This window comes from Tamandua tetradactyla, chromosome 3, assembly GCF_023851605.1.
Source record: "Tamandua tetradactyla isolate mTamTet1 chromosome 3, mTamTet1.pri, whole genome shotgun sequence".
In the NCBI taxonomy this organism is placed as follows: domain Eukaryota; kingdom Metazoa; phylum Chordata; class Mammalia; order Pilosa; family Myrmecophagidae; genus Tamandua; species Tamandua tetradactyla.
In genome coordinates, this window is record NC_135329.1 from 180810125 (window position 1) to 180836730 (window position 26606).

Below are 26606 nucleotides of genomic sequence, written 5' to 3' on the forward strand. Positions count from 1 at the left end.
TTTACACACATGTATGCACACACATACATGCTTTCTCTTTTGCCTCTCAAAATTATTGTAGTTTTCTCAAGATAAGAACCAAAATATTCACTTTTTCAAGTATTGGTAAAGTAATAGAGGTTATTTTTTGTCCATTGTTAAAACAGTGAAGATTTATTCGCAGGGCATGTAGTGCCATCAGACTAAATTTCCCAAATACTAATTTATGTCATAAAAAGAGTGTGCTGGAAATAAATTATGTTGATTTCTGTGTGTTGGTCCCTCTCAAGACTTACCCTGTGAATCTCCCAAGGAATAATAATTCTCCATTTTTTACAGCCTACTTGATGCTTAAGTCCCAGAAGCAGAAGCCAAGTAGAGTAAAACAATCACCAGAAATGGTCCTCACAGTTCCTGGATTCTATAGAACACCACTGAAACCCTGGAGAGGCACCAGCCTGAGTATTTACAGTCAGCCAGATAAATAGAGGGAAGATCAGGCTTCCTTTCCAGTCCTGAGATTCTATGATTCTCAGAAGGGAGAAGGAAGACAAATGTGTGTAATGTAAATTGTGTACAGGAAAAATAAGGTGCAGAAATTAGTAGAGAAAAGGTTAGGCTCTTGACTTATCAAGGTAATGGAAACTTAAGATGAAGGGAAGGAGAGAGGAAAAGAGGGAGGGAGGAAAACAGAGGGAGAGAGAGAGAATGACCCAAAGAAAAAAAGTTGAAGGGGCCCATTAGAGCCAGAAGCTATGCAGGTTTATAAATGCCAGTAACTCCTCAGGAAGGTCAGAAGAGAGAGTTCTGGATCAGGAAGTGTAGAGGCTCTCTTGCAATCTTCTCCCATGATAGTTTTCAACTGCCAGACCCCTAAAAATTACTCCTTTTCCCATTTACAAAAGGGGAGTGCTTCCAGAAATTTAGCACAGTATCCATTGCAATATGCTGCCTTTGAAACCACAGGTTAATTTTTAATAGATCACTTATGAAAAATATAAGCAAACTTAAAATTCTATTTATGGCTCAGACGACCAACAAAGTAATGAGATTCTGTGTTATGGTAGCTGTCACATCTTGTCTCAGCCCTGTTGTTTCTAAATGTTAGCTCTCTCATTAAGCTTCATTAGATGATTTTACAATACCAAATTGTTTATATGACGCTGGTTTTCTGCTGCCTGACAGTAGGGCACATTTCACCCATTAATGTTGTTGCTATCTCGTGTTGTTGGAAAGAGCTGAAAGAAAAATCAGCAGGAAGGTGGTATATACTAACTGAAATGCCTCTTTCCTGTATATTTCCCAATATGAGGCTGTATATTTGTGCATGTGTGTGTGCATTTTAAAATTTACATTTCAGCCTGTCATCTTATGAGTGAAAAGTTATCTTTTCCTTTGTTAAATTTAAATAACTACCACCACCACCAAATTACACTTTTGTAAACCTAATCACAAGTCTCACTTAATGAGTCCCAGGAAAGGTTCCATGCCATGTTAAATTTAACTAATATTGGTAGCCTGATTTATGGGTTAAAATTTCACATACCAATTTCCCATTTCATTCTCACCACAGCTGGTGATAAAGAAGCTGAATCTGATAAAAGAAAAGTATCTATCCTAAACTACCCAGTTAATAAATACCAAATTTCTACCTCAGTCTAGTTAATTCATCTAACTCCAATCCTATGTATTGTCTTTTTTTGTTTATTTTTTTGTATATTTTTGTTATTTAAAGATGTGCTTTTATTTTCTAAACTTTCTATAATGAGATTTTTCTGTTAAATTTAATGTCCAAAGGTAAAAAGAACAAAAAAAAACCCCACCAGTAATCCCAAATTCCAAGTTGACCATTTTCAAGTATTTTCCTCTAAAGTTTTTTCTTTTTGTATCACTATGTATGAAATATGCAATTTCTGTGTGGGTATAATGCTCACATATTTATATACATGCACAATAATTATGTGCATATATATTTTTTTGTATCCTGCCTTATTACCATAATATTGTAATGAGATTTTTTCCTGTTTCAATTAACTTTTCAAAAACAAGTCTGTTTATGTTGCATAAAGCATCATTACGTAACTTGACCTTAATTATATAACCTTTCCCTTAATGCTGGACATTTAGGTTGTTTCAAAGTTTTCAGCATAAAAAATTACTCCCTACTATGTACCTTGTACATACTTTTGCTACAAAGCCTTAATTATTTCCTTTAAGTTCCTAGACGGGAAATGATGTACCAAGAGCTTCAAATATATTGCCAACAACTTTCTAGAAAGATTGAAACAAACAATGTTTCCACCAACAATGTAGGAAAAAGCTTATTTCATCCTGACAACATTTCACATTTTTCCCTTAAGTTGTTGCTAATTTGGTTGGTGATAGAGAGTATCTTTATTGTTTTACTTGGAACTTCATAGCATACTGGTGAGGTTATAGAAGCTCATGCCTGTTCCAAATTACCACTGGAAGTTTCATCTTGCTTCAGTCCTGTTCTGTTACCAGGAGGAATCAGTTATGGAATCAACTTCTGCTTCCTCCCTAAAAAAAAATCTATTTGTAATTTTCAAAACATATTTTGATGCAGATTTTTATGCCCCTCTTGACAAAAATTAATGATTACACACCTGGATCTTTTATGCCCTGAACTAAGCCATATCTCTCTGGTTCTTGTTTTAATTGACTCATGCTTCCTGCTAATAGAATAGCATCCCTTTGAATAGGCTGCATTAGAAAAATAAGACCCTCACAGTGGAGAGTGAAAGAAATGTCACATCAGGGATCTGGACATTGCTATGACAACCCAGGCCCCATCTATCCCCACTCCCACCAGTACACATTGCAAAGGAAACCCAGCGTTTAATCTGAGAATTTTAATTTTAAATATATATTTGACATTGAGAGCTCACATCTTATTTTCTATTGTCAGGTTCAGTTGATAGACAGCTAAGTCAGTCTCTTTTTATAGTCCATTTCTGAAATGAAACTATAAATTTTGAAGCTGGGCTTCATCATTGTAGTGAGAAAAGCTATCCCTGCCTATTGTTGAAATACAACATTTTATAGGATTTATGAGGTCCAGATTCAGGAGGATCATTTGCCAAGCACTTAAGGCTCATTTTGCTGCCCTTTGGTTTTCTTCCCTCCCTGCAAACACGTATGGGGGGTGTCACTAGAAAAGAAAAATTACGAAGAAGGACTTACTTGATTCAATACAAATGTCAGTCTAAGGAAAAAAGAAAAGTCCTGAGCATTTACTGTAGGCAGCCTTGACTAGGCAAGGCTGCACCTTGATAAAAAGTGTACTGTTTGCTTCTGCAAGTGAAGTGGGCCTCATATTTGTTTCGATGTTAAATGAATGCCTCTGATTGAGCGCAACATTTTGAATTTATGTCTAGAACATGAGTCCTCTCTAGTATACTTCTAGGATCCTTTCTGAAATTCCATGATATGGCAAGCTCTGTGATTTGGTCATATTCCATTTAGCTTGTTTTATTGCTATTAATTCTACACAGGAAAATAGATTCTCTGAAACTTGTAATCACAGTAGCTGTCAAGTGGTCGAAAATGAAGAAAACCACCAGACAGTGTCAGATTTATTAAGCACTTTAGAAGTACAAAATTAATGCAGTTCTTTGTCTTTGAAAGGTTCAGTGTCAGTGTCCACAAGCTGGATTTATCCTAATGGACACGTGGTGGAAGGAACAATCGTCAATTAGCTTTCTCTTTAGCCAGACTGTACGTTGCTGGAACACATGTCGGGTGAGCCAGCAGGGCACCTAGGCAGACCTCCAATGTGTTCGCTTCGATTTCAAATGACTTAATTTAACATTTTTCTCACAAGCACATTAGGTAGAATAGTGACGTTTCCTTTTTAATTTTTTTCTTCTTAAAAGAATCACCAGTGTAAAACCATATTAAGTAGACTTTTCACTCCATTTGTTTTCAATCACTACCCTTAATGCAAGAATTTCTGAGTAGCCCTTGACTCTTCAAGCACTGAACTGCAGCAGTAAATGTGAAATAGAAAGTTCTGATGCTGCGTCTATTCAGTCTCTGATGGGTCTGAAAATGTTTTCTGTGCTCAGCATGATCCTTGCTGTGGTGTATCATCTTACCTGTGGTCCTTCTTCTTTTCTTTTTTTTTTAACATGAATAAATTTTACTTTATCCTCCTGTTAGAGGTACAGTGTACAAAAAATTTACAATTTGGGGTCCCACATGAACCATTTTTATTTCTCTTAAGACTTAGGAATCATTAATCAAATATATTAACAGTAATTTCATCTGCTGGTAAGTTCATCTCCTAATCATGCCATTTACTTCATGTTATTTCATGGTTACAGAATTAAGATTTACCCCCTCAAAAATATTAACCTTTCACCTTGTGCATTCTGGTGGTATAATGGAAACATCTGTTGCCTGTCTGTGGCAGTGCTGTTTTTTGGTGTATTCCAAGCTGAATCTATGAGAACTTGTATTTCAAACAAAATTCAGTAACTATAATTCTAGCCTTGTGCTTTTCAAATGGCAGGGTTTCAAACCTTAACAGGAAGCTCTGATATAAGACTTAATGCTGAACTCTGCAAGCATTGGCTTTTGTACTTTAGCTGCATTTCCCCCTTTATACAACAAGGAATATGCTCAAGTTACATAATTAGTTATCTACAATATTTTGTGAGTGGATCAGCACATTGAGTCTGAGTCTCTCTTGTATATTTTTATAGCCACTCTGAATATTGTCTTTGGTGCAGAGTAGAGGATGGATATGGAAACATTACTTCTGAATTTTTTATGGGTTTACTCACTTTGCCATTCTAGCTGCTGTTTCCCACAAAATTTGAGACATACCTCAAACGTACAAACCCTGTCTTAGTGTTTACTCACCCTAAAGTGTGCAGTTGTGAAATACATGCAAATGTCTCAAGTGAAGAATTTGGAGGCATTGGTTTTCACAAAAGTAATAAAATAGCTATTGCTGAAAGCGTTCTAGAAGTAAACAGACTTATTGTTGTCAAACTTCTGCTCAGTAAAAATGTTTTTAAAGCATAACATTTTAGCCTCTATTTCCCGCTCTTGTATCTAGGGAGGTTAGAAGGAAGGAATTTAATTTTTATGGTCCTAAGATTTCAGTATAGAGCACTACAGTATGGGGAAGAATAACCAGCTTATTGCCCCAAATTACCATTGTTAAATTGTGAATGCAGTTGTAAGAAGGTGAGAGTGGGATGCATCGGTGGTTCAGTGGTAGAATGCTCACCGTCCATGCCAAAGACCCGGTTTGATTCCCGGACCAAACACCCCCCCCACCCCCAAAAAAAAGATGGTGAGAGTGTTCATGAAGAATATGCAAAGGGAAACCATATGCAAGAAGGCTTTTTGATTTTCTTATAGGGAGTTTCATAATTTTCCTTTTGAATCCCAACACTCTACATGCAGTAGGTGCTCAATAAATTTCTATTAGAGATTGATGACTGGTCTCCAGTACCATTGCTATTCCCCCACCCCCCGGGGCTGGCCTTAGAATGGAATGCAGAGCAGGGAATGGTTTTGTTCAGGAGACCCAGCCCCCTGCCAAGGTCCTCAGGTTCTGCAACTTTCACTCCTGGTACCAATACTGGTCCTCAGAGCATTAACTCACGTGCAGACAAATGATAAAGTAAAGAGATAGACTCCCAGCATAGTCTGTATTTTAACAGAGATCAAAGCCTGTAACTAAACTAAGGTTGAATTTTAAGCAACAGCCTGGAAGCAATGGGACGACACTAAGTGCTTCCCAATTAATATCCTGAAAACCTACCTGTGTGTCCTTCCTCCCTAGTGCATAAGCCCTTTTACTAGACCTAACCAACTTCTCCTGAAAATATTAATCGGAACACTTCAAAATGTGGGTTTGGATTTTAAATTAACCTGCCGCATCAGGTTGAGTGGGTTTTCACGTATTTGAAAGTCCTCGACTGGCCTGACATAGCAGTGAGTGTATCACATTCCTAACATCATAGTCCATTCTCTTTTACCCAAAGATGGGCTTGACTGAACAACAAGGAGCCTGGCTACTGGTAACAGAAGGCTTTTGATCTTACCGGATATGGAATGGAATATTTCCATTTGGCAGGTCTCCCTTTAACCCTGCTCAGAATTTCAGCTACCTCGGCAGATGCTAGCAAGGGCTGTGCTTATTAGAAAATTTTATTAATCTGAGTAGAGTGCTATTTGGCAGTTAGACTCTAATGAGAGTGAGGAACTAAATTTAATTCAAAGCTAAAGGTCAGCAAATGGTGCAGGCCAACCTTCTCTAAAGTGTGTGAGCTGGAACATTCTCGTAGTTTCTGGCAAGTTTCATCTGGAAGTGTGTATGCTATATTTAATATGAAATAGCATGGAAAAGTTTTCCAGTAACACCACTTCGGCACACATACATTTCATGAGTATTAATAAGCCATACACATTGCTACTTGGCTAGACAATTCTTATGGGAATGAATGACACCGAGATGCTGTGGCAATTGCTAACTAAAAAAAAAAACAAGAGGCCATGAGAATATGTTGCAGTGGTTCCTGGAAAAAAACTTCAAAAATATGTAGGGATTTATTTAAAGAGCAAGCTATCCATGCAGTACCTGGAAGTGGAAGAGCAGCTAGCACAAAACCATTAGGGATGGACTTATGTTCAGCTTATGACCCCGGGAGGGAGAAATAGAAAAAGGGAAGTATTCTCCAGGAGGCAGCCAACAGTGTTGCTGAGGGGTAGTAGCTCTACCCCCCATCCTGTCCTCCTGATTACATTCTGCACACACACACACAGATCCTCCTCCACCCTTAAACAGCACCAGCGTTTCTTCTGTTTTCCTTCCCACTTGCATACTTTCCCAAATCAGTTTCTTGTTTTCAGCTCCCCTAAAAACTTTTTTCATTGTGTGTTCCTTGTGCCAATTTATATGGAACACACGATACTGATTAAACTCTTCGTATTGATTAATCGCTAGTGATTGAGAATTAGACAAAGATTTAAAAATATATAAAGTATATAAATGACCATAATACCATGGAGAGGAATGTAAGGTCCATAATAGAAGTACAGAGTACTGTGGGATTCCAAGGCAGGAAAGACTGCTTTCTGCCAGAAAAAGATTCCAGGGAATAATCTGTGTTTGAAACAAAGCACATCTGAATTAGTCTATTTCTCTCCATCTTCACAACCACCACCTGGCCAGTCCATCATCACCTCTCAACTGGTGTTTTATTTTGTAAGCTGCCAGAATGCAATATATCAGATACAGAACAACTTTTAAAAAGGGAATTTATTAAGTTGCAAGTTTATAGTTCTAAAGTCATGAAAATGTTGAAATTAAAGCATCCAGTGTGAGATACCTTAACTCCAAAGAAAGGGCTGATGACATTTGGGTTTCTCTCTCAGCTGGGAGGGCACATGGTAACATTTGCTAACTTTCTCTCTTCATTTCTTAAGGCTTCCCTGGGGTTTTTTTCCTGCCTCTCAAAGGTCTCTGTCTGTATGGGCTTTTTCCAAAATGGTTCCCTCTAAAAGGGCTCCAGTATGCGTCTTCCAGGATGGAGACGCATCTCCATGGAACCCATCTAATCAAAAGTTACACCCACAATTGGGTGGGTCACATCTCCATGGAAACAATCAAAAACATCCTACCTAGGAATACTGAATGAAGATTAAAGGGCATGGCTTTTCTGGTGTACATAATAGCTTCAAACTGGCACACCTGGACTTCTCCAGCACCCTCCACTCTGCCTTCCACAAAAGAAACACAATTGTCTTGTGAAAATTTAAATCAGATCATGTAACTTTCCTATTAAAATTTAACATCTTCTCATTTCATGCAGCGTAAACTCCAAAGATCTTAGCAGGTCCTATAAGGCCCGAGTGATCTCAGCCTTCCATCTCAGTACAACCCTTTTGCTTACCCTCTTCTCTCTTGAGCATTAAGCTCAGGCCACATGGACTGTCTCTTCCTTTAACTCATCAGGTTCATTCCTTTCTTGAGACTCTGGCTCTAGCTGCTTTCTCTCTATGAAATCCTCTTCATGGAGATGCTTCTGGCTTGTTCCTTCTTAAAATTCAGACCTTAGCTTAAAATGGAGAGGCTTTTGTTGACAGCATATCTAAGGTAGCCACCCAGTCACCATATCTTATCACCATATTGTATTTTAAGTCTCTGGGCAGCACTTACCATTGCTTGCTTTTTTGTTCCCCATAGTTTGTATATTGTCTCACTCTACCTACTAGAATGTAATGGCCACGAGGTCGAGGACCTTGCTATCTTGTTCTTCCTTTATATCCCCAAAGCTGAGAACAGTTGCTAGAGAAGAGTAGGTGCTCAATAAATATTTAATGAATGAATGTATGACTTTTGAGGGATTTCACAGATAGTCATTTCTTTATTTCATCTGCTAGTCACCGTCTGACCCTGGAAATACAGCTGTAAGCAGGACACATATAGGTTTCTACTCTCACACACCTCATATTCTAGTGAAGGGTAGAAGACAAAAGCAGTAACTGAATTAATAACCAAAATAAATTCAGGGAGTGATCAGTGCTGTGAAGGAAAGCCGGCCAGCTAACTGGGTAGGAAGTGACTTGAAATGGGTACAGGTGAGGTGGCCAAAGGACATTCCACTGACAATAGCTGCCCTGAAAAAACTTGAGGAAGAATGTTTCAGGCAGAAGGAACAGCAGTTACAGACGCCTGTGACTGGAGGCTTAGGCTTCCCAAGGAACAAAGAAAGGTAAAAAGGAAAGTAATAAAGAAGCTGAGTGAGCACAGGAGAGAGTGGTTAGTGATAAAAGAGAGAGGGAACCAAGGGTCAATTCAGTCACGAGAAGGCTGTGCAGAGCATGGACAGAGGTTTGAGTTATCAGCCCAACTGTAATTACAAGGCAGTGAAGTTTGTAAAGATTGTTATGATCTGAGTCATATTGTTCTTAAAACTAAAGAGAAGAATTAAAGGTGTAAGGAGTAGTGTGGACAAAGGAGTAGGTGGGAGTCATAGGTAAATGCTAAGGGTAAGTTGATGACTTAATAAACAACATGGTTTCATTGCAGGCTATTCTGCAAGTAGAGAGAAGACTGGGTTGGATTTAGGCAATGGAAAGTGAGCAAAGGAGTTTTAGGAGCAGGGGAGTTACCTGATCAGAGCTGTGGCTTGGAGAGACTAATCGGGCAATGAATTGAAGTGAAGGAATCTGGATGGGGAGAGTAGCTGTCATACTGTTATAGTAGTCCACACGATGAGCATATGAACTAGACTGGTAGAAGAAGAAATAGTTGGGAGGGCGGTTATTCCTAAATAAATCCATAAAATGCATGTGAGAAAGAAGTCAACAGTAACATAAAGTGAGAGAATATAGATATTGTTGCAACAGTAGTAGCTTATTTATGAAATCCTTCTTATGTGCCAAGCACTATTCTCACTGCTTTAAATAATAAAGTGTTTAATCCTCATAACAACCCTATGCGTTATTAATATCATTTCCGCATTTCACAGATAAGAAGGTTATATAATTTCCCTCAAGGAAGGGGGATGGGAAGTGGAAGAACCAGGATTTGATCCCAGGCTGTGTGGCTCCAGAATCTGAGCTCTTCATAATTGTCATAATATCAAACCATTGATGAGTAACCATAGAGGCAATTAAAAGGCCACAAAGACAGGAGAGACAAGTCAGTTTTAGGTGAGAGATGAGGACATGTTTTCTGGACAAAAGAGTTGAGTGTAAAATGTTGCTACATTTCAAGTACAAATGTGGAGCAAGAGCTGCAGCGTGGTTCCTGGAGCTCCCATGAGGAGCCACAGCTAGAGATGCGTGTCTCCATGCAGACAGGCTGTGGGAAGGAAGCACCAAAAGCATGGCACTCTGGTGACCATTATTGTAAGGATGGTTGGATAAATGAATGAATGACAGAAGGAACATCTGTCATCAAAGCCTTAGGAGTAAGCAGTATACCCACGAATGAAAATGTGGATGAGAAGAGAAGCAGTTAGAGACTCTTAGAGAAGACGTAATAAGAACCTAGTGTCAGGGATGCTAAAGGAGACAAGTACTAAGTCTGAAGAAGCAAAAAGGGAACCAAGACAGCAGGGGTTATAGAAACAAAGGAGACTTGCAAGGAAGACTGCTCTGCAGTGTCCAGTCCTGCAGAGAGGTTAGCCAGGCTTTTAGGCAGCTTTAGCAGTGTTGAAGTTGAAAACCAGTTTGTTAGCAGCAGAAGGGAGGATGGGAGATGACAAAAGTAGACAACAGACCATTCTTTTGAAAAGTGTGGTAAAAAGGAAAAGAGAGAGAGAGAAGGCAACAGCTTGAGGGAGGAGGAAAGGTTACTGACAGCCACGCTTCACAAAGGTTTTTTAATTGCTCCTGAGACAAGAAATAAGGAATAGGGCCTCCATGGAAGCGGATGCATCCATACATGTGTTCACAGGAGCAGTGGGACCCGGCTGCGTAACTGCAGGGTTATAATTGGCCCCAGGCAGCACTAGATTCAGAGCCCTGCCCTGGCAAAAACACTCCCAGGATGAGTACATGAGATGCCAGCTAGTCGGATTAATTTGATGATTCCCTCATTTAGATAAAGGTAAAAAGTAATGACATCATCGTGCTGCTGATTTTATAGAGAAGCAAGATTATTTCACCACAGATGAGAATTTATGGCACTCAGCAGCTGTTTTTTTTTTTTTTTTTTTTTTTTTATGAAAGGCTCCCTCCACCCTCTTCTTCAGACTTTTCTAGACTTACATCTGTCTTCCCAGCTGTAAGCTGCTGAATTCCAGGGTGCAAGACTGAGGGAGACAAGAGGGAGGGACATGCAAATAAAGATTACATGCTGCTTAAGTATTAATCTTGGTTTATTGTGTGTCCACGGACACACGCCTTCAAATTCAAGTGTGTGTGTGTCTCTCTCTCTCCCTTTCTGTAAACCTTAATAGTATTAAGCATATGTTTTAATAAATATTTTGTTTGCTGTGTTTCCATTAATATTCATAGGCAATGGAGCACTTTGGGTTTTGTGCACTTTTGATTTCTAATAAACATTGATGGTGTTACTAGTTTGTACTGAGCCTTCAGTATGCTCCATCAAAATGGCAGCTCTAATTAGGTTCCTTGAATTAGCTAATGGATTTTGAGAAAGATAGCTTCAAAAGCTCTTACAGCTGTCCAAGATATTCCTGCCATGGTAGAAAGACAAAAGGCCCCTGGAAGCTACAGAATTCAGAGCTTTAGAAATGCAGCTGACAGTTAAAAAGATAAATTACATTCATATTTTTCCAGTGAAAGTCCTAATACTGAATTAATGTTATTCCTGTAGTGAGCATCCATTAAGAAGCTCATTTTATTATAAGGATGCATTTTGACCATTAGCTCTTTTTCTTTAGCCGCTTCCCACCTCCCCACTCTCCTTTTTGTCCCTCCAATTCCCCAGATATTTTGGACATAGAATTTAAAATCTTCTTTGAAGAGAGGAAAAGATTCCTCTTTTTTTGCAGGTTATAAATTTAGAAACTCTTTTAGATATATGGTAAGTATTCAGTTTAAAGAAATGTCAAGATAAGTAATAAGTAAAGAAATAATATAGGGTTTCCATTTAAGTCTTTGTGGCATATATTTTATGTAGAATTTGGAAGAAAATAGAAAAGACCTCCTCTGCAAGGGTGCAGTGGGCTTGTTTACATTTAGATAAGAGATGATTTTGTGGCAGGATAGAAGCTATCTCAAATAAAACTCAATGCCTTCTTTCATCTTAATGTGGCATGCATAAAATAGAAGGCCATCCAACATGTTCTTTCCCTTTCTTTCCTAAGAACAAGTTTCTCTAACAAATGGTGAACTAGTAACATCTGATTGGCTATGCTTAATATATCTGCAAACGAGGAGAAAAATAGTTGCTAATGGAATGGACAGCATAAAGTTCACGGCAAATATCACGATTCAGTACAGATTTAGTCACCCAAAACTCCTTTTAAAAGGTAAATCTGTGAGTACTCATCATTTCTGTTCACTGTGCTCGCTACAACTTCTTGCTTTAGTTTATGCACTTAAAAAAAACTAATACCTAATGTTTTTAATCTGAAAAGTTACATTTCTCTAGGAAGACAGTAAATCCTTTAGGGAAATGTTTTGTGGGTTACTAACTCTCAATCATCCAAATGCTGCTTTCCCAATTTGAGTCTTTCTAGCTCTTCTCCTTTTCTCTTCCTGCCTGCTTTTTGGCCCTTTTTCTGCTCATTAGAACCTTTACCAAACGAGGGGCTGGGCAAGGAAAAGAATGTAAAACTGAAGTCAGTTAATTGGGGTATTGTTTACAAACCTGGGAAAACACTTGTTGGGAAAGAAACTAAATTTTTTGGTTTAAATGAGATTTTTCAAAATCATCTGTAGTGTTTATTTTTCATGGTCTTCCAACCTCCTATTCCTGCAGATAATTGAGAGCTGACTAAAATGCTGTTGTTAATAAAGCTGTTGGCACTAGGGTGGTAAAAAGGTAGGGTATTTATACAGATCAGCTGCTTTGCTTCAGTATGATATAAATAAAATGGAGAAGCATTGTTATAAGAAGTGCCAAGAAAAAAGATAATTAATCCTCACACAGGACTTTACCATGGTGAATAAAAAGCATCATTGACATCGTGTTTATTGAAAAAACTAGCAACTGGCACAGTTGAGAGGATACTGAAAGCTTCAGGAAGACAAGGTTTTTAAATTCATTTTCGCTGTGTGTTATTTATAGAGTTTAATTGTCAGCAACACAGTGCCTAATTTTCCCTCTTCTCTGATATTGTGAGACTCATTCACTTTTCAGATCGAGAAGACAGCTACAAATTGTTCCATGCCAGATACTCCTAGGCTAACATTACCTTGCTCAAATGGGGCCGTGTCTGTTTATTAATTAATATTCTGTGACTACTTCCCCTATATGCCATGAAAATAAGTCTTTGTCAACCCATAATGGGCTGGTTTCACTTGTTTATGTAACTTTTTACCCTCTGATTTGGCAGCCTTTCCCTGTTTCTAATGGAAAAATTATCAGTATAATAATGATACATCATGCTTCATCACCAGTTACTGTTGATAGCTAAATAAGAAATGTTTTTTGTAAAATGTTTTAGGAAAAGTTCAGTTTTCAAACTGAAAGTAAGTCTAAATATCCCATTGCTGTAACTATAGTGCCCTCAAGTACAGTGTCCAACAAGAAGGGAAATGGAAATTGAAGTGATTCTTGCCTGTGATTTGGTGGGCCATTTAACCTGAACTCTGTGCACATCTAAGAAATCATTGAATATAAGTGCAAGGAAATCCACTTAGAGGTCAGCTAGTTCAACGGCTTCATTTTATAGGTTATGATAATGTGGGGTCAGAGAAAGTAAGGACGCCCCAGAAGTATCTTGATATAATTCTGATAATGATACTATCCTGTTTGAAATCCTCTGATTAGTCCATATTATCCCTTTCAGAATGATTCATTTATGGAGCTGTTCTTATGAGCGTTATTTCCCACAATTACAGACACACACACACGCCATTCCTGACCATATGCCCTTTCTCATTTCCACCCTCCACCTTCGATGATCCTTCTACCTGGGGCACCAGTCACCTTTCTTTCATCCTTCATCTCCTATTTTCCATGAGGCCTTTCCTGACCTTCCCAAGCATAGTTAATCACCCTCTGCTCTGAACTACCACCCAACTTCATTAAACTTCATGGCACTTCTTCATAATAATTGCCACATGGCAGTGTAATTATTTATTTATGTCTCCATCTCCCCCACTAGACTGCAGAGTCCCTAAGGGTAAGGTCTGGGTTTAATCACCAATACATCACGCAGGTAAAGGACACAATGATATTTAAGAATAAATAAAAGTGTAAATCAACCATGCACATCAGAAAACATTAAGAGGGTTATTACAGAACTTGTATAAAAGCAGTTGATGATCTAGGTTTGATACTAATTTACTTTCTATTCCATTCTGAAGAGTCACCATTCTCCTAGCAAGGATCTAAACTTCTTTTAAAAACAGCAAAACAATCCATTGGAGATTAGATAACCGCTGTCTTCTGTCCCATACATCCTTGATGTCAGAAGGTCAGCATGAGGTCAAAGGGTTACCAGAGCTTGCTTTCCATCCAGACAAGTGAAAGCTGGTGTGATACGCATGGATTTGACACCCTCTGGGACCTAAAGTAAATGTTAACTTTTTATCAAGATTGTCCAAGTTGAGAATCTGTTTGGATTGAGTAATTGACCTAACTCTTTTCAAAACAGCAGAACTACCTTGGATTTATGTATATGAGTATAAACTGAATGAAAGGAATTTAGGTACTATTAACATTTAAGTTATTAGTAAACTCTTATACCTATTTGGTATTATGCTAATCATAGCCAAATAGTGCATATAGGAAATTATGTGTATGAGATAGTATGGTTTAGTACCCAATACATGATAATTAAAATTTACCCACAGCCACATACTTATGTGATCCGTGAGTCCCTGCTGGGAGTTTGGACAATTGATTATATACCTCTCTAACAGGTAGTTTACATATCTTATGTTTATGTATTTAGAAAACTTCATCTGGTACCATCTAGAGTTGAGACTTTTAATCCATTTTTAATTTCTTTCAATTGAAAACTTTTTCTTTAAAAAAAATTATCTATCACCTTCATTATTTTCTCAACTAAAGGAGGGGGAAACCCTTACAATATGAGTAAGAAAGTACTGTTTTAATCTATGACATTGTGTTACTACGGCATACTCTTGCCTTCCTAACTGAAATAGTCCTCTAAATAATTTAAAAACATTATTTGTGCAATAAATCATTTAGAATCTCCTATTTTCCTCAAAAATTCTGAAGTCAATTAGGGCTTATTTCCTTATTATCCAAAAAGAAAAGTCTAGGTATCCAGATGCTGGGCATCAGTGACTGTTGATGGCATTCTGTGATCCCCTGGGAGAAGAGAGACCTTCTATAGTGTTTCCTCTGAGAAAGAGGGAATTTCATGGAGGCCTAGGAAATTCCCAAGGTTTCATGGTCTGCAGCCCACGAAGGCTTATTTTTCCCAGAATTGACCCGGAAAGTTTAATCCACATCTAAATGTCAGATATGTATTCTTAAAACTCAAGTTGTTTGATTTAAGCTTAAATGGTAATTATTTTATCTTGCAGGCCCTATAGCTATTGGTGAGAATTTCTTTGAGAAGTTCTCTGTGTGTGAATGTGTATACAATACCATTAATTTATTCAGGTACTGTATAAACAACAGAAGTTTATTTCTCCTTAAACCATCTTTTATTCACCTCGAAAGCCTGAAAGAGATTAAAATAATATAGATTTTTTTAGGTTTTCTGCATTTACCTCTTTTGTCAATGTTTTGCTAATTTTGTTTTACATTGTGAAACTTGTAATGTTCCAGGGGGAGCCATATCTTAAATGATGTTAGTTTCTAAAGTCATCGTATAAAACAAAAGTTTTGTATGGTCAAAATAAACCGTGAAGAAACTCTTTAAGAGAATGCCACCTTGGGCCTTAAGCCCACCCAGCACTATTTCCTTTAGCCTGAGATACTTATCCATTAGTTGAGCACCATCTGAAGTGGTCGGCTTGCATATAAGGGCTCTATTGTACAATTACAGCGTATCTTTAAACATTGGTGTCACAGTCAGTAGAAAGTAATGCTTCTGTTATAAGAGGTGCTTAGTAACTGACACCAACTGAGGAAAGACAGCCCAGCTCATATCTTGAGGCATTAAATGGAATGGCCAATGGAAATACAGTTACTACTTAAATTGCTTCTGTCCTGCCCCATTTTTGTGTAAGCTTAAATATTTGGATTTGCATAAGTTAAATGCAGTTGAGATGCTATATAACTATACTTCAGCCATGTAACAACTGCAACTACATGAATTATAACCCGGAACATCATTTGTTTGTCATCTTTAACTAAAGACCCAGCAGATACATGGCTGCAAATTGATCTGAATCTATTTTTCTTTGCATCTATGTGTACTTATTTTATGAAAAAGTAGAGTGGAAATAAAGGACTTATTTTGCTGCCATCCAGTATGAACGTTTCAACCATATTTTGAAACGTTCTTTTTTAAGAAACAAGAATTACCATATGGAACCCTTGATAAATTCCTTCTGTGACCCCCACATACTTTGTATTGTTAATAAAACTGGCAAAATGACCTGAGACAATATGTTTCATATGCTTATGCATAACTTTAAATGTGCTCTGTTTTTGTATAAATTACCTAAGGCTCAAAAATATTGCATTGGGTTAAGGGAACTATATTAGAATACTATCTAAAATGTGAATAACTGAAATCAGTATTTTATGACTAATGGCAAGACCAGCTTTTGAAAGTTGAACACAACCAGGAGGTCATTGTACAGTATCAGAATAATGCAATTATGTATTACAGGCTTTTAATGGTGAGCTGAAGCTGTGAATAACAACTTGTGTGTTGCCGAATTGTGAATAACACTGTTGGTGTCCCTAGTAAGGAATTTCCATCTCTGCTAGAAATGGTAGTGGGGAAGCAGGATGTTCTGATTAGAGAACAGCCTCTCATCTCAAGTGATAAGGAGCAAAGGTAGAGCAATGGCTTCTATATCAGATGAGGAGATGACATTGATCTGGTGATGAGTCTCAGTCACAACAATCAATCACATGAGAGAAAGTTGCCCTTTGTGAATTAATGAGATTATTTCCAGTGGTAAATGGTAGCAATGGTTCGCAGTGCGGTTGAAAATGCTTGTCACTATGCCATCAAAAGTGCCAATGGAAAGGGGCCTTTATTTCTTTGTGCTCTACCACGATGGCTTGATTCATTGGCGTAAAGATCCAGTCTGGGGTTAAGTTTTCCAAGACAAACCTTTAAGCTATTGGAGTCAGGGAGTCAGTTCACCAAGCTAGGAATGAAAATACCAAGACAAGGATCTCAAAGGACGGAGATGCTGAAAATGGAAAACACGGTGAGAAGGATAAAAGGTCAGACTCAGGCAGTGATGGCAATGTCAGGAGTCCAGGTAAGACAAGACACACTGTCAGATTGTCACATCTAGGTCAAAATGCCACATCAGGGTGGCTGAGGAAATGCCATGGTTCAGGATCCCAGGCAGAGTTTATATGTCATTGTGTTTCGTAGTTTTTCTTCTTCCTTAAAACCCTAACTTGCATGTCAACCTATGTGAACGAGTTTTTTAGCTTCCCCACAAGATCCTGACATAAAGAGGAAATTTGAAATTGTTTCCTCTCCTACCAAGAAGAAGAGGTATTAGGTCAGAGGTAATTGACAAAGGTAGTTTTGGAAATAAGAGAAGATTCAAGATGTGAAAAATGTAATTAGTCTCCTAATATTCACCTTTATCTAAACTCATTATAGCAGTTTCTAAGCAATTATAATGGATAAATGCTCTTAATTTACAGTAATTGTTTTGATCAACAAGATAATTCAAATCTGGGAGAAACTACATGTCCATGTGAGCAAAGACATTTTCTTGCTTTTGGGTGGGGGTGGGATTTTTGGCAAAAATAATTAAAAAGGGAAGAATAATGCCACATATCACCCCAAAATATCACTGGTCAAAACAGTGAAAAGTCTTTGTCAATGCACCTTTGAAAAATAATTTTTTTTAAGAAATTGAGAGTAGAGGGAAAGTAGAGAGTTTGAATAATCATTATTTGCACTGAATATTTATACTGGGTAATTTTTAGAGCTGTTTGAGAATAGATACCATTTGAAGAATTCTACTATACAATTAAGCCCACTTAAAAGCAAGTGTTTGTTATTAAATCTTCTTGGATACATATAGGCATAATGTACAAATATATTTTCATTCTGGAATGCTAAGTCTTTAGAGTATTAGTGTAAATGTTGTTGCAGCTATAGTTTCCAAAAATCTTAAAGGCTTTTGGATTAATGATACTTAGTGCATTCATAAGAATCAAAGCTTTATTTGACAGATCTTTATCACCAACAAAAATAAGTAACAGTTGTGTCCAAGACTATCGTCAGTTGAATATTTTTTCTAGAACCTAGTTTGAGATTTAAAGTAAAATTAGCAAAGTAGAAGTGCATAATGACAGTAGATGTCATTGTATTTATGTCATCAAGAGTATTAATGCCACAGAATCTTAAGCGTTTCAAGAGATGTACTTGGAAAAAAAAAACTGACCTCTTTTCTATGATAGAACTATGATCTTGCCAAATTTGAAGTTTAAAATTACGATCATTTTAGTTCCTTAAAAACAAAAACAAAACCAAAACCAAAAACAACCTTCTCCCTGAAAAAAAAAAAAAAAACAGAAAAAGAATAGCATCATGGCATTTCTAAAGGTGCAAAGGTGTTTTTCTTCATTCCATATCTTTAAAAGGTGAAACCTGCTTAAGAAAACCATTAAATTTCCTTTTGTAAGAATATTGATCTAATTCAAAAATTTTATAGTAAATGTCAAGATAATATTTTAAACACTTCATAAAAATGACAGAATCTATTGAATATTGAGCTCAAAAACAGTCTCAATTCTCCTGATTATTGATGACATACACGCATGCAATTTAAATAATTTTGTTTAGTGAGTTTATAAGGATTCTCACATCCAGATGGGAATTTTCCTGTTAAAGTTCCATTTTGCTGAGACTCGTTCTTAATTACATTACCAAATCTAGATACCAGGCTGGTGTCTACAAATGAGAACTGTGCTCACCAAAAGCAAACACCTGTCCTTTAGAATGAAGAGGAACATATCTTGAGGCTTCAGGAAGACAACCCAAAAACCGAAACAGCTCTTTGGAATTAACTATATACAATTTAATTAACTATATACAATTTAATCATAATTACGGTGTCTGTATGTATACATATATACCCACTTACACACACAAAGTAATCACATATAATTTATACATACAAAAATGGCTGCAGTTCGAGGTTGTGACCAACTCCCTCTCATTCAGTTATTGGTGAGGTTTGCACGACCAGCCCTGCTGCTTCTGTTCTAGAACTGATCTTTCTTTCTCTTTCCTATGGGATTTGTGTCATATGTTGATTCTCTCTTGCACCCTATTTAATTTTATGCTACTTTTCCACATAAGCCTGTTAGAGATGTAATATTAATTGCCCAAAAATCTCAGCCTGCAATTGCTCCAACATACTCTTAATGAATACAGACTTCATTGCATATATTTCTATTACTTTAGCTACTTCTGTTTCTATTTTTATTGCAAAGATCTGTGCAAATAAAAGAATATCAGAAGGTATGGCTATAAATGTGCTCTGCTAAATTCCCTCTGCCTTGAAATGCCTGTGAACTGCTGCTGCAAAATGCCTGCTGCATTTTAATGCCTTTCTTGCAAGGCAACATGATATGGTAGAAATAGCACTGGCTTGGAGTCATACAAATCCTGGTCTGCCGTTTACCAGCTGTGTAACTTAACTTCTCTGAGCCTCAGTGTTCTCTTCTGTGAAATGTCAGTAACAAGTGCCTCAGAATTAATTGTGGATAAAATGAGGTGAAATATGTAAATCACAAATATGGTATTTAGGACATTGTAGCAGCTAAATAAATGTTAGCTTCTTTTCTCTAGCTTGGAGCTAGAGAAAAGTAATGGGACTCATGTATGGCACACACAAATCAGCACTCATTTTTTAAAATGCTGAGGTTGAGATCATTTTGAACTAGGAAGAATAGGTTAGGTTCCAAAGGAGATGATAATGCCATGGTGTGATATTTGTCAGATGTGGGAATATATTACTGTAGGTAGCTACAAAATGCATTACAGTTCCACTTTAGGCCCAGTAAGGGTGTTTCTGAAACTCATAACAATTTTAAGTTCTACCCAGCTCTAAAATGTTGTGAGGAGCCTGTTGAAATAAACACTTTAAAGTCATAGGAGTAAAATTTATTAAAAAATCACTACAAATAAAACTGTTCGAGTTTTTGACTTAATTTAGTGTACAATTTCAGCACATTGAAAGTGTAGAAGTAGTATTAATCAGCCTATATATGGATGCAACTTCAATAGGAACTTTTTTGTAAAAATGGCCAAGTTTTGGTCTTTCAGGGAATTAATAATGCAGAAAGTCTAATCCTCTAACTAGCAATTTGTGGATGCAGCTATTGATACCTAGACTGATTTTCAATTGCTGCAACATTTGAGTTACGTCATAATCTTATGTCACCTCTAAAACCATCAGACAAAAGATTCCCTCTAATCTGTATCACTAAGTTTTATAAAGCCAGGAAAACAGAACAGAAAATATGTCCTCTAGGTTGCTAATTCAGTAGGTTGCTTAAGGGCTCCATCTCTAAAATATAAATATTATGAAGTCAAAGTTGCAAGGTTGGAAGATAGTAAGTTATGGTGGAAAGAGTAATCTTTAAAATCAGATCGACCTTGTTGATTAGCTATTAGCTATTAGCCTAAGATTCCTCATCTTTATGGAGCAGAATAATAAACTCTCTGTCTTTCAGTACTTTTATTTAATGAGAATTTCAGGTAATGTATGCACACCTGTTATGCAGGAATTGTAAATAAACTCAATGCCACTTCCTGTAGATTAGTAATGGCTGCCTGCAGTTCTGAGTAGGAAGGATTCTAAGGCCATGGTTGAGATCATCAGGACAAGGTGCCGTAATTGACTAGTGTTGTCTGCTACTAGCAGAATCTGGAACTTGTAAAAGTCTATATCCATATATTTGCTAAGTGTGTCCTATAAATTATAACTGTTATGATTATTTTGCTTTCATTATAAAGGTGTTTGTACATCACTCTTCAAATTGTTAAATTTCTACACCATCAACCCAAAATAGTATCAATTAATTGCTCTGATTTCAATAGCCAGTATATCATTTTTATCAGTTTGACAGTAAACTTGCATGTAATGTCTGCTGAGAAGAGCTGAAAAGGAAATCAGAATTTGCTATAACTGCCTTTATCATATAAAAGATATTTTTCCTACTTAGGAAAAATCTGGTACAGCTATTAAAAGCAGAATGAGGATCGAATAGGAAAAAAGAAGAGATAATATGGAGATGTAGTCTCATAAAAGGTTTATCATAAAAGGTTTGCACACTGTCCTGTATCTCCTTTAAAATAGTCACACAAGGGAGAATGTACAGCATGTTTTGCCCTTAGATAGTCCATAACTTTTTGAACATTTAAAAAAAAATTTTTATTTTTCTCAAGACCAGATTTCTTTTCTGGGTAAATAGTCATGTTCCTGTCAGCCATAGGGGATTTTCTGAATCCTAAGTAGCTGATTTTGTATTCTTGCCCATTCCCTGTATTTGAGAAATGCAATCTGATCAGACCCATATTATTTAATTTGTGTATTTATAGGCATATGGGATAATAGTTTACAGTCCGAGCATGAGTTTTTCCACCACAAATGCGGGAAAATTATGGGGTTTTTAAAATAGTGCCTTATCAGTTTCACTTTTTTTCTTTATTACTGATGACTTCATTCTGCTTGAATTCAATGCTCCAGTTTCTTTGGGGTAAACTAATAGATTATGTATGCACTGTTTGCATCGTGTTGATTGAACTCATCTGGTGAGTTTGAACGTGGCTCATGAATTCACGTAATAGGCAGAAGCCCTGCATTGGATACAGGCATCATAGTCATCTCATATTACTCAAGTGAGGGAATCTGTTTAAAATAGAGCTGTGCTGCTTATCCTGCCTTCCCATCGTTCTGAAACTGTATCAGACCCTTTATTTTTCCCTATTGTCATCTTTTTCACAGGCTGAAAGAAAATTTTTATTAATTAAAAAAATAAAAGCGGAATTAGTGAAGAAGCAGAGTTAGATGATTTGGGGAGCAGAGTTAGATGATTTGGGGAGCAGAGTTAGATGATTTGGGGAACAGAGTTAGATGACTTGGGGAGTGAAAAAGAAGAGTTAGAGAATTTAGGGCATTTTCAAATACACATGAAAGAAGAATATGTATGGCATTCCTAAGGGTTTGTTTTCAATCGAAGGTGTCAGCTACTGAGCCTTTGTGGAACGCCTGGGAAGTTCAGAACCCTGTGCTAGCTATTGTGCAGAGGTTGCAAGACAGAGACCATATGGTCCTGCTTTCAGTTAACTTACAGTCTAGTTTGGAAAGAATGCTATTTCCTCCAAAATATGTTTGCTCACCACTTTCTTTTTATAAACTATAAGCATGATTTTCAAATGTTTCAACAAAACACTAGACGACTCCTTCTGTTGTTAGATACCTCATTTTAAGAATTTAAACTTAAAACTCAATTGTAGTATTCGGGGATCTTTTTGGCATGCAAGGCCCTTTACAATCAGGCCCCTTCTTTCCTTGCCAGTTCTACCTGTCCCTCTTCCCCTGCCTCCTCTCATAGATCCTGTACACAAGGCCAGTAATTTTTAAGCGTACCTCTGATATATGTGAGTCATTCTGATAATAGGCTGTTGCTAATTGAGCCAAGGTACCAAAATATGCAAGTGAAATACTTTTTTCATTTATTAAAGTAAATTCAGAAGCATACTTAAACAAAGGTCTCCAGTACTCACTTTTATTCTAATTTATTTTCCAAATGCGAGGGGAACTAGAGCACGTATCATTTGCTATGTGTGTGACAGGACAAAAGAATGTGAAGAGCACTGCTTGCCATATTGACTTACTTGCATTCCCCCAAAGCAAGACATTTTCTCATTTCTGTGTTTGCACTGCCCTTCCCTCTACTTAGAATTCCCTCATCTTCCCTATCCAGCTTTTGTGCACCTATGCATACGTCAAGATTCAGTGAGTGTCACCTCCTCACAGGAGCCTTCCATGATCTTTCTCCATGGCCCTGCTGTCATCCTATCAAGGTTAAGCACTCCTGCTCTGTGTTCCCCTGGCCCATTTGCAGGCATCTATGTAGTACCTGTCACAATGCGTTGTAGTATTCTGCATCACTATCTGTCCCCTACTACCCGTACTATGCACTTTATGTAGACAAGGACTGTGAATTGTTCATTTTTATGTTCCCAAATCTTAGTGTAAGTTCTAACACAGTGAGGCACTCATTATGCCTCAAATGAACCAAAGTAGTTGTACAGATTTGCTATCATTTCTCATTCTTGATTCTAGACCTGAATTGTTGAATTGATCATGACACACCAAAGTAAGCTTGCTGACCAGTTTGAGCTTGAGAGGAAGCAGTGGCTAACATAGACAGAAGAGCAGCTTGGACAAGTAACCAAGATGGCACATCCTGCCACCACCCAGCTTTTTTTTTTTTCTTACTTCTTGGCATGACTTTTACCTTTCTTCATTCCCTATACATTGGCCATGCCCATGTATTGACATGTACCCCACCCCTACAACTCATGAGTCTCACTGAAATGAACAGTGACACGTGCCAGCTCTATATCACATCCAACCTTTGGGTCAAACAATAGGCAATGCTTATTTGAGAAATAACTATAAGCAAAAAAAAAAAAAAAAAGGATGGCTCTTTTAATTGCTCTAAGAGGTCTGGACCATATCTGACCTTTTCACTCAAAAGGTATTTATTAGTCCCAAGCCAAATGTGTGCACATAAAAAGAACTTTTGTTTTTTTCTCACTTTTATTACTGATTTCACATTTTTCTTAGCATATTTGAAACTACCAAATTTGGAAGCCAGCCCTTATAATAAGATCAAAGAGTGGGTTTCAAGGATAGCGTACACTTGTGTGATTGTTTATTTAATTATGTCCTGCAGTGGCCGTCCCACAGGTGGAAGCACTGACCGCATCCAGAAGTTGCGGAAGGAGTATTACCAGGCTCGGAGGGAAGGTTTCCCTTTATATGAAGATGTTGAAGGAAGAGCAAGGCCATCTGATTATGACCTTCACTGGGTAAGCACATGCCTGATTACAATCATTGGATTCATCTTTAATGAGATAGTTTAGACCAGAAGAACATGGTCAAGAATGTTCTGTATATATCAAGTTATACTGAGGTTAATTGGATTTTAGAGATATGAACATTACCTGAACCACAGCCTTCTTTTCCCACAGAAGTTGTTTACATAAAGCAAAGCGCACTAATGTACAGTAGTTCATTTTAATTGTTCTAATATTCGCTCTCGGTCAAACTTGCATACCCACAAGGTGGGGTAAATCAGATGTCAGCCACGTTAAACAGGACAAGGAGTCCTTGTCACCCTCTACTGAGCCCTCACCCAGGCTCTCCTTCTCTTGGAGCTCAGACATCTGGACAAGGGTTAACAGACCATACAATAAAATCCACCTCGCCTTTGAAAATATGGGTCTTAGAAGCAAATTCTGGAAGGGTTATCTTCAGAGATAATCAATTGTTTGTATATTGAATTTGAGCAATTCACGTTCTGCTGGATCTACCAGTCTACTAGGATCTCTGATTGAGGTCTGGGCAGTTTTTGTAGCAGAGGATTTTCTTTACCAACTCCCTCAACACTTGGGGAACAGAAAAGTGTATTGACACTGAAGAGAGACTGTCTAGACTTTTTGAGGTAGAATGATTTGTTCTCTTGTCTTTGTAAAAAATGCAAGGCTGTGTCCCCCAAAATACACTTTACTCTTGAGCATCCACAGAAATATCCCCAGGGAGGGTGCTTGGAATTGGATTACGTGAGTCGGTACCTGCCACATACTTAGAACAGTGCCTGACACAGAGTCAATGCTCAGTAAATGTTAGTTCTCGTTACTGATATTATTCAGCAAAGCCGAACATGGTAATGATAGTACCCTTGATGTGATTCAGTCCTCACCCATCCTCTTTGATGATTGCTGCCTTCTACTACAGCTCTTAGTGCTGTTTTGAGAACAATCCCTGGTGGCCACTAAAGACTCCAGCTCCTTTGTTAGACAATTCACAAAGGAAAGTTTCCTTTCCTTTGAGTTTCATGCTCATATTTATGCTCACGAGGCCAGAGTGGGAAGAGTAGAGTCCATGATGGAGTGGTTCCCTCTAGTTTTTACTTCTCTGCTGTGGCTGAGCTTGTGTGACACTTAGCACTTTTATACAGATGTTTGAAAATCAGCTTCAGGATCCACCACGTTGTGCAGAGCAGTGAATAATTCCTCACATACAAAGATTCCTCTTTGTATGGCAGAGTTTAAAAAAACATGAATCAAAAAGGCATAATAAGGGGTGGGCTATGGTGGCACAGTGGCAGAGTTCTCACCTGTCATGCCGGAGACCTGGGTTCGATTCCTGGTGCCTGCCCGTGCAAAAAAAAAAAAAAAACAGGCAAAAAAGGTGGGGGGCATAATAAGGATTGGTGATTCCAAACCAGTAGCCTCAGCCTCTTCCAGAGATGGGCATCTCATGCCTCTGGATAAGAACAAACAACTATTTATTGGTTTTATTACGCATGTTAGGATTAAACAGAATGACATTCACAGTTATGGCACAATTGGTCTCTTGGATCTTTAGTAGTAAAAAAGAAGGATTTCTCCAGAATAACAATTTCAAACTTGATCAAGATAGATTTATTGCCGTTGTTGGAGAAGTGAGCAACTCTATAGGTAAGGCTTAGCTGCCTTGATAAAATAAACAAACAACAAGTAAAGGGAAGAATTTCCACTATACCTAAAACAGAACACTGTGCCCAGGGGATTGAAAATTCTCCCACCTGAAAATCACTATAAGTTCCTATGAGCATCATAAGGCAGGTAAGTTTAGATTAAGCAGTTCTGTTCATTTGTCCTTATTTTGTATGATATGAGCAAGACATCAATATGCTTAAACTTCATGAGACGTACAAGTTTCCTCTGATGCTCATCAAACATAAACTAGATAATGATACTCTTGGGTCCTGCCTTTTTCAGTGTTTCTATTTTTATGCTAGACAAATGTTTAACCAGACAAACAATCTAGTGAGTAAAGAAGTATCTCTGTTTCAGTCTGTGTTTCCCATGCTTGGGTGTGTTGAGACTTGCCAAAAATGACCGATATTATGTTTCCCAGACAATAGGGATCTAAGGCTTCCCAAAGGGCTGCTTGAGAAATGCACTGCCATAAAAGACGAGTATTCTTTGTGATCGCCAGAGATACTCCAAATCCAGGATTAGAATCTCGGCATCCTTTCCCTACCTCTTCCCAAGCCAAAGGAAAACACCATGCTCTTTTGTCCAGCTTTGTCCTGAGAAATTACACCATCATCTTGCCAATTTTGGAGAAATCTAGTAAAACAAGTATAGAAAGTTAGGATCTCATTCCTGTCCTTCAGCTAGACTCAACAGGCTGTTTATGTAACTGTGGTTCTCAGATTGGGCTCATGTTCCAGATCACATGGGACACTTGTTAAACTCAGTTTGACTGTATATAGGAGAGAGGTGGAGTCCAGGAGAAGCTCATAGGTGCTTCTTCAGGTGACCATCGACATTTCTGACCCACGATTCTAAAAACAATACATTTCCATTCACTTCAGTAAACCCCAAAGTATTCCAGCTTCTCTAACAAAATTATGACATGTGCCAGCATTACTGGAAATGCTTTCATGAACTCAGAACTCCAGAGTATAGTACCTAAGATTGAGAGGCCTCATGAGTGTACCTTAAAGCCATACTCTACTAAGGAACTTCAGAACTATTGAGAAGGAAATTGGGAAGATAAGTTAACTAAGAACT

At 37.7% G+C, this 26606-nt stretch overlaps 1 protein-coding gene across 19 annotated transcripts in view; it reads left to right on the forward strand.

The window, feature by feature from the left end:
- The window catches only part of PARD3B (par-3 family cell polarity regulator beta), a 1143268-nt gene that overhangs the window by 1014517 nt on the left and 102145 nt on the right, over positions 1–26606 (forward strand). For all 19 annotated transcript variants that reach the window (XM_077154793.1, XM_077154795.1, XM_077154796.1 and 16 more), the window contains one exon: positions 23714–23849. In XM_077154793.1, the coding sequence (XP_077010908.1) occupies positions 23714–23849 (136 nt within the window). The remainder of the gene's footprint in view (positions 1–23713; positions 23850–26606) is intronic.